The sequence below is a fragment of the Podarcis raffonei genome, chromosome 11, assembly GCF_027172205.1.
Source record: "Podarcis raffonei isolate rPodRaf1 chromosome 11, rPodRaf1.pri, whole genome shotgun sequence".
Taxonomy (NCBI): Eukaryota; Metazoa; Chordata; class Lepidosauria; order Squamata; family Lacertidae; genus Podarcis; species Podarcis raffonei.
The window spans coordinates 31,174,030-31,186,059 of NC_070612.1; the positions used below are offsets into that span (position 1 = coordinate 31,174,030).

Genomic DNA, 12,030 nt, shown 5'->3' on the forward strand with positions numbered 1-12,030 from the left:
GGTAAGTACTATTGGTCGAACAGTATGTATTTTTTTTTTAGATTTATACTTGATTATTAATATATTGTAGTAAATTTCTGTTTAGTATATCACTTTGCAATTCTTTTGAACAGAATTAATAATTTTCTAAAATAAATGTTACTTTGTTAAAGGAAAAGTACAGCTACATTTGGAGAAAAGCCCACTATGGAAACTGTTTTAAATGTGCCGTCTACTTCAATGATTCGAAAATTGTCAGGATGTGAAAAGGCCATGCTAAAAGTAGGTATTGTCTATCTTTAATTAATATATTACATTATTTTAGAATATTAATCTTGCGTTTGACCCATACCTTATAAACAGAAGTGCCTCCAACTATCCAAATCATGTCTATTTTGCTTGCCAACTCTGGTGATTCCAGAAGATCTAATGCCTGGTCTAGACTTTTGGCCAGGTAATGGGCTCCTTCAGGAATTTTCCTAGAACGAACAAATGTCACTGCTTAATATTTAAGCACATTCCTCCCTCTTATAAAACCATCCCTTGATCATTAGATTTTGTGGCTGATACAGTGGTACCTCGGGTTAAGTACTTAATTCGTTCCGGAGGTCCGTACTTAACCTAAAACTGTTCTTAACCTGAAGCACCACTTTAGCTAATGGGGCCTCCTGCTGCTGCTGCGCTGCCAGAGCACAATTTCTGTTCTCATCCTGAAGCAAAGTTCTTAACCTGAAGCACTATTTTTGGGTTAGCGGAGTCTGTAACCGGAAGCGTATGTAACCTGAAGCGTATGTAACCCGAGATACCACTGTATACAATTAGAATTACAGTGTAAAACCACTTTTGAGAGAAGGTAAAACTACATCCTCATAAACTGTTAAGCCTACAGTTTGAACAAGACATTATTCTGTGAACTGCCCTGAGACCCCCAGGTATAGGGCGGTATATAAATTCAGTAAATAAATAATACAGGAAATGAAAATAAATTACCGGTATTAGCTGTACCAGAGATAGTTTGCTTTTGTTGTCCTTGAGATATTTCTACAATTTTAGAAATCAGGTGATATGCTACAGTTCACATACATACATGCATATACCCATCCTTGAGTATTCCTATCACATTTTCGTAAGCATGCACATGCTGTTTCTCAGCATAATATCTGTCATGTTACAGTTGAACACTACAGGCAACTACAAAAATAGTCATGTCTATAGATATATGCATGTTTTATATGTGTGTATGTTTGTACATGTATGCATCCAAGCATAAAAACAACAATATTACAATAATCTCAGCTGTGAACTGCAAGCATTTATCTCTACCATGTTTCTGCTTCGTTGACCATGGTGTAGTGGTTAGTGTTGGAATAGGACTAGGGAGATCCAGGTACAAGTCTTCACTTAGCTATCAAGCTCACTGGGTGACCCTGGAACAGTCACTATCCTTCAGTCTGACTTCATAGGGTTGCTGTCAGGGCAAAAATGGGGGACAACAATTTCTAATCGCCCTGAGCTCTGTGGAGGAAATGTGGGGGGATCTAAAATAGAAACTGTATTTGGGACAAATTGGAAATTTGGAGCCAAAATACTAGTAACCATGCAGGAATTAAAGATACAGAACAAAAAATGTGTCCTGAAATGGCCCCCAGGTTTTAAAGAGCACATAGAAAAGTCAACACTTTCTACAGGACAGGCATTTTTAGCACTGAGCAGGGGATTAGTTTTAAAAGGTACTATTGCTAACACAGAAACTTTTAAAACTAATCCCACTGAGCCAGTTAAGTTCAGTAAGTGATTTTATATCCTCTTCCAATTTTTCAAAAAAATGGGTACTTACACCAGTTCCTTGCTGAGTACTATATTAATTCTGCCTTTTAAAGGGCGATTCTTCCCAGGAATGGAGAACCAAGTCCTTTTACCCATTATCACTACATTTTGTTTTCCTGTAAAATATAAAGAACATACTTGATGTTATTATCTGGTGACATCTAGTGGTGGTGGTATGTCCATGCAACATCTGTTTAAGCAGTAGCACCACAATATTCGACTTAATACCAGTTGAATTCATAGAATCATCGAATTGTAGAGTTGGAAGGGTCATCTAGTCCAACCCCCTGCAATGCAGGAATATGCAGCTGGCCTACATGGGGATCAAACCAACTGAGTGAACAGAGCCAATTTAAACCTTTTATTTTTACTATTAATATGCTTTGAATTAATACTATTTAAGTCAATAGTCAACCATGCTCAAACCAACTGAGTGAACAGAGACAATTTAAACCTTTTATTTTTACTATTAATATGCTTTGAATTAATACTATTTAATTCAATAGTCAACCATGCTCAAACCAACTGAGTGAACAGAGACAATTTAAACCTTTTATTTTTACTATTAATATGCTTTGAATTAATACTATTTAAGTCAATGGACCTAGGTTATAAGAAGAGTTATGGAAGAAAAAAGACAACATATTTAATTCCAGATTTTAACAGGCAAATAATTCAATAGTTAGTCTCAGTTTAGTCCTTGTAGAACCAAGCAAGAGGATTGAGACAAAATTAGAGTTAGTGGGCTCTGCCTGTCATTGGCTCTGGATTCATGTACTGCTGGTCTTCCTACCTTTCACCCTACCAGTCCTAATGCACACCAGTCATCACAGATTTGCAATATAAAAACAACAACACTAAAATTGTAAGGGTTGTTTTATGGCTCCACCAAGAGATGTGTGTGCAAAATGAACACTCTAACTTGCCAAAGAAATGTGCTATTATTAAATCACCTGTTTAGGATGCAGGCTTAGTCTACAATCTTCCATGGAAGGTTTGTGCCACCAACTTCAACTGAACCAGGACTGCGGTCATATAGCACTGCTAGTGATGTTAAATTCTTGAGAATAATCTTTTGGAGAATAATCTTGATTAATGAGGTGTGTACATTTAAAGCAGCTGTGTAGATGACACAGAATTTACAATTTGTGGAGAATATTCTCACATCACTAAGCACTGCCATAGACTAAGACACACAACACCTCTCTTCCTCAGCAACTTGTAGACTTATGGCATGATAACTAGCATTAGGATCACGAACCTCATTTGTTTAAAATTTTGAAATATGCTTAGATTTGAAGGTCCTTTCACCAGAATAAAAAATTAATCTGGACCAAAATCACTCATTTCCCAAAGTATATAGATGAGAGCTCGTGGTTGAAACAAACAAAACAAGACCCATGGAAAGTTAACTAACATTACCTTCTTGTGTTGGTGTCACTGTCATTTTCTGAAAATACTTAAACTCATTCCTGTTCAAAAACAAATGAACAATGTTGTAATCATGTCATCCTTGCAATAGCTATCTTTATTCCTGACCTCAACACTTCAGCATCTCTTTTGTTAAACCCTAACTTTGTAGCTCATACAACTGTGGATTGGCTTGATTTCACACATCCCTATTTGGGTTATTTGTTTATTTGTTTGTGCATGCTGTTGAGCCACCATTACTGTTTCTATAAGGCATTGGGATCAAGATTCCCTGATAAACGGTGAGAATGAATGTGATGGGAGTGCGTAAGGAAAGAGATTTCCATAGTAAGCCTAAAATTGCTCACTAAAGCAAAAATTGTACCCATCCAGACTTACAGGTATTATGTGATGCCAATACTTGTTTTTATCTCCATCTATTTTTAATGAAGTTGGGTTGTATACGCAAACGGTTGCCACTTATGTTTTATGCTATATTTTTGATGTGTTGCTGGCCTGGTTCAGAGCTGGTTCTATGCTGCTGCTTTAGTTTTTAAAATTATATATTGTTAGGCGTTTGGTATGTTTTATATTTTTTACACTGATTTTTATAGCATTTCCACCGGCAGCCTTGGAAAGGGTTTTCTGTCCTGAAGGGTGCATAAAAATATCCGGGGGTGGGAGGGAGGAGAGGCTGAATAAGTATGTAAAAGGTATGTATGATTAGATGATTACAATTACTGCCCCTTTCACTAGCATAATATAGTTTCAGAAAAGACACCAACTCCCAGCCTGCTTTGCTCGTCCTCAGCACAATCACCCGTCGTGTAAAGACAGCAGTGCATGCTGGGATTTGTATTCATTTTAAAAGCGCGGGGAAAAAGATAAGCGAACAAGCATTTTTACCTGAGCGGGGGCCAAGGAAGATTCCCATTCTTCCCGATGCCCATGTTCAGGGATACAGCAGCAATGGAATTTAATGAGAGAACCATAATGCCTCCCGTGCCTGTGCTGAATCTGCCTTCGGTACTGAAGCGGCCTCTGTTAGACTTTGGAATTAAACAGCCCACGAGTCCAACGAAGGGGCGGGGTGGTGGAGGTCTGCGCCCTTTGCGCATGCGTAGGTTAGACACCCCCCCTCCTCCCACGAGGCTCCGCGACTCAAATAAAACAACGGCCTTTCCCCCTCTTCTGTGACGAAATCCAACGGTTACCGCCCCCTCCTATAATCTCCACAATAGGCTTTTTTGGCGCGGGAGAGGAGCGGGGCCGAGGAACGGCGCGAGGCCGGTCGCGTGGCTCTCCGAACGGCTGCTGAGGGGCAACTGCCCAGTCTCGAGGCCGGGATGCCGCGGGGGCGAAGCAGGCCCGGCCCAAGCGGCGGGGCCCGCGGGCAGCCGGTGCTAAGCAAGTTCTTCCAGGCGGCGGGATCCCTTCGGGCAACCGCTTCCTCCTCGGCTGCCGCTGCCGCTGCCTCCGAAGAGGAGGAGAGAAGCGAGGGCTGTATGGCGGCTGCAGGGGTTGCTCCGCACACGGTGCGCGCCTTGACTGTGGTGGGAAGCGGGTGGCGGCGTTGGGTGCCTGAGCCTGACTTGACGTAAATCCTCCTCAAAGCACATTTCCCTCCCCGCCTTCTAATCTTTCAATCCTATTTCGCGGCGCAGGAAAAAGCGACCCCTTCTTCGCCCCCCCCCCCGACGTCCCTACAGGCAGCCGCAGTTCGAGCAGGGGCCTCTTCAGTACTTCCAAGAACTAGAGTTCCCTCTCAGCCTTGTTCTTTGAGCAGGGCTTGGTTCTCTAGGGTGCTCTGCATTCGTGCCCTTGGGTGCTCTGACGAGCCAAATGCGAGTATAGACTTGTAGGCTGATGCAGCTAGAAGAAATTCACTGAATGTATTGAAAAGAGTTGCTCGTTTTCTTCGACAACCTTTTAAAGGTCGAGTTTGATGCATTTGTATGCCCCCCTATATAAAATAGCTGCTGGTGGTGTTCTTATTACTTTGTATCCCCTCAGCTCTGTGCTCTGTGTTGGGGAACGGGCGCTGGTTGGGAGCATGCAATGAAATTTATTGGTTGAAAGATTCAGGGCAGACACAGCAAACGGGTTAAACAAACTCAACAGTTGCATTGAAGACTTTTAACCACGATTGTTAAAAGAAAACTCCAGGATCAGAGGCAGTATGCTACTGAATACTAGGGAGCAAAAGATGGAGTGTGCCTTCAAGCCCTGTTTGTGGTCTTGGCAGAAAAAGCTAGTTGACCACTGCTAAATGTAACTTTGAGCTGATCAATCAGGGCTGTTATGTTCCATTAAGGAACTCATGCAGGAAGAAATACTTTTTTCTGATAGCTAATAAGTTATGTGTGTTAAGCTGTGTATATGTGTGATTGGACAAATGAACTTGATAGTGCCGCAGGGATTTGAACCCAGCTGTTCTGATGCAAAACAGGGAGTGTAGGTTTACATCACACCTTTTAGCCCTGTGACTGTTTAAGTCTGGATTACCCAATGTGCCCTGTTGATAGAATTGTAGAGTCTGAAGCGACCCAGAGGGCCATCTAGTCCAACCCCCTGAAATGCAGGAATCTCAGCTAAAGCATCCATGGTAGATAGCCATCTAACCTGTGCGTAAAAAACTCCAAGGAAGGAGAGTGTGGAGTAGCTACCCTCCAGTGCAGGAGAAAATGCAGTGCAGGCTACCCTCTAGTGCAGCTTGCTCCATCTTCCATGTGACAGCCCTTTAGATATTTGAAGATGGCTATCATATAACCTTTCAGCCGCCTCTTTTCCAGGCTAAACATACTCCCTCAACTATCCCTCATAAGGCTTGGTTTCCATACCTTTGATTATCTTGGTCACCTGCCTCTGCACATGTTCCAGCTTGCCAGTATTCTTAAATTGTGATGCCCAGAACTGGACACCACAGTATTCCAGGTGTGGTCTGACCAAGGCAGAATAGAACAGTACTATTACTTCTCTTGATCTGGAATCAGAAGTATGTTGCTGCACCACAATTGCAATCATCCCTGATCATTAACCCTGCTGGTTGAGGTTGATGTGAGCTGTATTTCAAGATAATACAGAGGTCACCACATTGGCTATCTTGGGTTTATGTGATTTTGGCACATCAGGTCTCTTATTTGTAGCCAGTCTGAGGGTTCTTGAGAATGCATACAAATGAGAAAAAAATAAGCATGTTTTCTTGTTGAATTAAGTGAGGTTTAAATTAAAGTAAATGTGTTTTTAAGATAGGAATGACAAATTGCAACACATTTTGCAAATATAAAATGCTGTAGGAATTATTGTTATATGAGCCTTGTGGAATTTGAAGACATTTTTATTTCTCCAGGCCTGTGAAAGGGGATTGATATATTTAGGTACTGTAGTCTTTATAGTTGTCATTTTAATTATTGTATTTTGTGCATGATTTTATTTAATTTCATTTTCTTATGGCATCCTGGGCATCCTTTGAGGAGGAACAGCAAGATATATTTTGATAAAACCAATAAAAGTGAAGTTTCAGTTTACTGCTATCTGTCAGGAAGACTGCAGATGTTACTGTTCATTTAGTACATTCCTCTGGTGAGAGGCAGTAAATGTGAGTTTAAGGCTCACTCCTAATCACACTCTGGATAGACTGTCCCATTCTAAAATTTACTTGCTTTTTAGTGGTATGGTAAAATTAGTTTGGATTTTCATACTGTATCATTGATTTCTGTCATTTTATATGACAACGAAAGATAAAAATCTAATGATTAACATATTTTAGTTGGTAAATAAATACTGGGGCACACATTGCACTCCAAAGTTAAATGTGTAGGGTATAATGGATTGTGTGGTTACTGCATAGAAACATAGCTAACTTTTCATTTCACCTTATGGTCTTATCAGAGAGATTTTATTACTACAATTTATATCTCCTTTTTTCCAAGATGCTCAAGAACCCTCTTTTATTCTTACAGCAACCCTGTGAGGTAGGTTAGGCTGATAAACAAATGAGCTTCATTGCTGGGTATGGATTTGAACCTTGGTCTCTCGGGTCCTAATCCACTACTAACCGTTGCACCACCCTGTCTCTCATAACTGTGCCCAGGCTTTATTATTATTATTATTATTATTATTAAAGATTTTCTTGATGTACAAAAGTGTGTGCAATGTCTCTCTCTCGTATATTCCACACCCCCCCCATGTAACATTTTTACAAGTCAGTTTCATTTGTTGAGACGTTGGGAAGAAAAGGGGGAAAGAGGTGGAGGGGGGAAAGATGAGTGGGGGTGGGGTCGGGTGGCGCTGTTTCTATTTTACTTACTATATGTAGGCTTTGGTGTCAGCGTTGCTTGTGCAGGTTCTTTGCTGTTCACTTGTGTTTCTTTGGTGGTGAGAGAGGTTGGGGTTGGCCTAGGGTGTGGTTGTGCCCAGGCTTTTGTCTAAATTACTGACATTTGGGGGTGAGGGCAAAAGGGCTGCCAGTTATGTCCTGGCAGCTGACTGTCAGATACAGCCTGCTAAATCTTGCAGGCTGATAAACCTTGCATGTTCAACTTTTAAAAGTTTTGGACTGCATTCTATCTTTTGCATAAAAGAAGCGATGGTAAAAACTTTGTTTTAAATGAAAACTAAAATCTATGACTTGTGGGAAAGACTTGTGGGTCTTTCACCAGTCATACTATAGAGATACATTGGGTTGTATCCAACATTAGTCATACTCAGACCTATTGAAATCAAGTTTCAGTGGACCTTCATGAGTATGACTAATGTTGGATATCACCCATTGATTTCAGTGGGTCTAATTTCAAATAATTACAGTAAAGAGCTCTTCATGATAGTTTGTTCTGAATCTTTGATTGTTCTCTACTTATCTTCAAACTGATTCCAGAGTGCAAACAGACTGAAACTGTTTGAAATAACATTTTGCAGACTCATGAACCTGATGGGAAAAAGAGAAGAGTTGTGAACCAAGAACATGCGGACAAATGTTCAAAACTTCTGCAGAGTAGAAGAAAAGAAGAGGTCAATAGAGTGAGTACTCTGAACACTGGTAAGTTTTCAGTAAAGTAGCTGGTCATAATTAAAAGCAAGAATTAAATAAAGGTAAAGGTAAAGGACCCCTGACAGTTAAGTCCAGTCGCAGACGACTCGGGTTGCGGTGATCATCTCGCTTTACAGGACAGTTTTTCCGGGTCATGTGGCCAGATGACCAAGCCACTTCTGGCACAACAGAACACTGAAACCAGAGCAGTGCACGGAAACGCCATTTACCTTCCCGCCAGAGCGGTATCTATCTCCTTGCACTTTTTTTAGCGTGCTTTCGAGCTGCTAGGTTGTAAAGCTACAGCACGAACAGCCTCAGATACGTATTTGAGGCAGAGAGCTGAGGGATGGAGAGCGTGACTGCCTCCATCCCAAGCAGAAAGGGAGAGTGGAGGGGAAGAGGAAATAAGCCTTACTTTCTCCCTCTTTGCAGAAGGGGGCATGTAACATTGCAGAGCCTGCTCTAGTAATTTAGAACTCTCTGGTCCTTAACCCATTCACATGCTAACTAGCATTGTTAGGTTTACTGCAAATCCCCCACAATAGGAACATATGAAGCAGTCTTTCACAGTCCAATGATTGGTTCATCTCGCTCATTATTTTCTATTCTAATTGGTCATTACTTTCCAGGGTTTCAGACTGGAGAATTTCCCAGCCTTACCCAAAGATGCTGGGAATTAAACCTGGAATCTTACGCATGCAAAACATAACATGTTTTCTACCACCGAGCTACATGTACTGAGTCTGAGACCTTCTCCTGACCTGCCTATGCATAGATGTGAAGGGGGGAAATTGTGGATATGATAGACTCTTTTCTTAGCTGATAAAACCCATAATGCATTATATTTAGTACTTATAACTTATTAATATTAACAACAGCATATTGTATTAGAAGCATTGTTATTTCAGTTACTAATAATGAATGTAGCACCATCAGTATGAATAGCACAAGAGTACAAGAGGGCAGGTCCTTGTCCCGAGAGAACTTACAACCTGAAATTTGACATAGAGGAAGCAGAATGGAAAGTAAAGTAAAGGGAGGCATAGACATGTAAGCAATATAGGTGATTTCACCCGCACATGCTTAGGGTTAGTAACATTCTGATGTGGGTTTTGATGAGGTATTTGAACAAAAGACTACATAGATGTTATCAGGCAGTTCCAAGCAGTGGGGATAGAGCAGAGGACCTTGGATGATGGACGGTGGTGGAACCAGAGAACCAAAGATCACAGGCAGGAGTGAGAGAAAGGGTAACACAGAGGACATTGAAAGTTTGGGCAAGAAGCTTTTGCTAGATCTGGGAGCAGACAGGAAGCCAGCATAGATATATAAGGAGTGATGTCATGTGCAGAGTGACCGGAGGGCTGATTGCCTTTGCTGAGTGGGGCAGAGGAATACTAGAATCATAGAATTGTAGAGTTGGAAAGGACCCAGAGGGTCATCTAGTCCAACCTTCTCCAATTCAGGAAGGGCCATATTCTTGCAGTGTTATAAAGGACCATGTATTTGCAATGCTGTAAAGGGAGAAGTGATGCAACTTGACTGCAGAGTGAATATGGAGAACAAATGAGAGAGAGGAGCCATAGACAATGTCATCCTGTGTGCCTTTTAAACATGATGGTAACACTGTCCTTGGATAAGGAAAACTTATGTGGGGAAGAAAGCTTGGGAGGGAAAATAAGAAATTTGACCTTGGGCATGTTGAGTTTGAGGTGAAAATCTTTTGTTTGTTTATTTGTTTGTTTATATTTGCTGACAAAGGAGAGCCAAACAAATCTACCAGTTCCCAAATATGTTCAGAAACCTTAGATAAACTACGAAAGTTCTCTTTCAATTTGGAGCGTCCAAGAAAAAGAATTCATTCGGAGACTCTTCATGGAAGTCCCTCTGTGGATTTAAGCAAGTACCAGCATTCTGTGGTTGGAAACAATGGTATAAGTGGCTCTCAACATTCTCACGACAGTAACAAGGCAAGTAGTCCCCACCCTGCCCCACAGTACTTTTACATTCAGTTTTTAAAAATACGTTATTTGTGTGTTTCTTCATGAATTAGGCCACCAGCCCTTCCAAATGCAAGCAGCGGTGAATACTGGCAGCATAATATTTCTAAATCTGGAGACAGACTGTTCTGTGTTTCAAGTTAGAGCTCAGATTGAATGGGATGACTGTGGTTACAGTACAGAGGAGTCAGTAAGAGAGAGAGTTTTGCTTCAACATTCACTCACTTGATCTCAAATTGCTTTTAAGTTCTCCATTTAAAAATATGGGTATGATGCATTAATAAGGAAAATTGCTGATAAAAAACCTGTGTGTAATTTTACATTGACTTTACAGTTAATTGATTCTGTGGCTGATGGTTCGCTAGAGAAGACAATGAGCTGAAAGCCAGTTATTCATGAAGACATTTTAAAGTACATAGCTAGTGGAAAGATAACGCCCTTGTATATTTATCATAATTTAGTAATGTGCCAAAAAGCATTATTATGAATCAAATAATCGTTAATCCTAAAGGTATGTGATGATTTCCAAATTCAGTTTATGTGGTTGTTAATCCTTCTTGATAGTGGCAGAGTTTTCTTGAAAACTAAGCAAAGGGTAGGCAACCTTTTTCAACCCGGGGGCCACATTTCCTATTGGACAACCTTCTGAGGTCCACATGCCAGTTATGCAAGGGCATAATAGAGCCAGATAAAAGCATTTAAAGAAATTGCAGAATATGATTGGTGAGGCAAATATCCTAGGAAGAAGGGGTGTAGCCTAGGGAGAATCGTGAGGACCAGACAGAGGGACCTACAAAGCAACATTCAGGTTCTGGACCTAAAGTTCTCCACCCCTAGATTAAGCCATTAGTTTTACAGATTTTATAGATTCAGATTGGTAATGATCAGTTCATGACTAGTTTTTCTTTATAGAACATCTAACAGACTTTGGGTTGTGTTCAAATATTTTTTACTTGCAACAAACCCATTAAAATTAATAAACATGGCTAACTTAAGTCTAAGAATTTCAATGGGTCTGCTCTGAATAAAAGTTAGCTTAATACAACCCTTTACGTTGCAATATTTTCACTACACATCTGAAAAATTTCATATTTTAGTCTTCAGGTGATCTATGTAAAAAACGATTTAGGGGACCAGCTTTCATAAACTGGAAAAAGAGTTTTTTGATATACCAGCATTGAATAACAAAGATACGATATGCAAACAAGGAAGCTGGCAAAAATGTGTTGTGGGCTAGAACATTTTGTTGAAGTATTTTGGGAATTCATCTTACTGCCTTGTCAAACTTTCTATTTCTGATTTCATGTTGGAGCCAGACTTGCCACCTTATCACTGATTTATGGGCTGGGAAGGAAGTAAGTTTTAAAGTTAAAATGTTGGGTTGGAATTCAAACTTGGGTGAAATTCTAGATTCGCTTATTATTTCTTGCTGGAAAATGTGACATCTAATGAAGTGAATCATACTGTTTTTACTAACTGTGTAATTGTGTTTTTCTTCATTCTTGCTTGATCTCTTCTGCTCACAGGAAGAAATGTGTCTAGATAAAAGCCAATTTTCTTCCTCTGATTTGAGTTTGGAAAACACTCAATATGCAACTGATACTACTCTTAAAAAAAGAAGCAAAAGTGTGTATACACCCCTTGAGCTCCAGTTCCTAGAAATTAAAAATCAGTATAAGGATGCTATTTTGTGTGTTGAGTGTGGTTACAAGTACAGATTTTTCGGAGAAGATGCAGAGGTAAAGGACTTCTATCAACCACATTGTTTTACAGTTACACACT

The 12,030-nt window shown here is 40.3% G+C and overlaps 2 protein-coding genes across 4 annotated transcripts in view; one reads left to right on the forward strand and one right to left on the reverse strand.

Annotated features, from left to right (window-relative positions):
• Window positions 1-4,427, reverse strand: part of LOC128423738 (dihydrofolate reductase-like) — a 31,365-nt gene extending 26,938 nt beyond the window's left edge. For all 3 annotated transcript variants that reach the window (XR_008332824.1, XM_053409219.1, XM_053409217.1), the window contains exons 1-4: window positions 4,123-4,427; window positions 3,229-3,278; window positions 1,817-1,922; window positions 332-458 (exon numbers count right to left, since the gene is read on the reverse strand). Coding sequence is in view for 2 of the 3 variants with exons in the window: in XM_053409219.1 (XP_053265194.1) it covers window positions 332-458; window positions 1,817-1,922; window positions 3,229-3,278; window positions 4,123-4,334 (495 nt within the window). In the remaining variant the exon portion in view is untranslated. The remainder of the gene's footprint in view (window positions 1-331; window positions 459-1,816; window positions 1,923-3,228; window positions 3,279-4,122) is intronic.
• A 39-nt stretch (window positions 4,428-4,466) lies between these two features.
• Window positions 4,467-12,030, forward strand: part of MSH3 (mutS homolog 3) — a 53,057-nt gene continuing 45,493 nt past the window's right edge. The window contains exons 1-4 of the mRNA XM_053409244.1: window positions 4,467-4,751; window positions 8,134-8,254; window positions 10,010-10,222; window positions 11,779-11,987. Coding sequence (XP_053265219.1) covers window positions 4,563-4,751; window positions 8,134-8,254; window positions 10,010-10,222; window positions 11,779-11,987 — 732 coding nt within the window. The 5' untranslated portion in view covers window positions 4,467-4,562. The remainder of the gene's footprint in view (window positions 4,752-8,133; window positions 8,255-10,009; window positions 10,223-11,778; window positions 11,988-12,030) is intronic.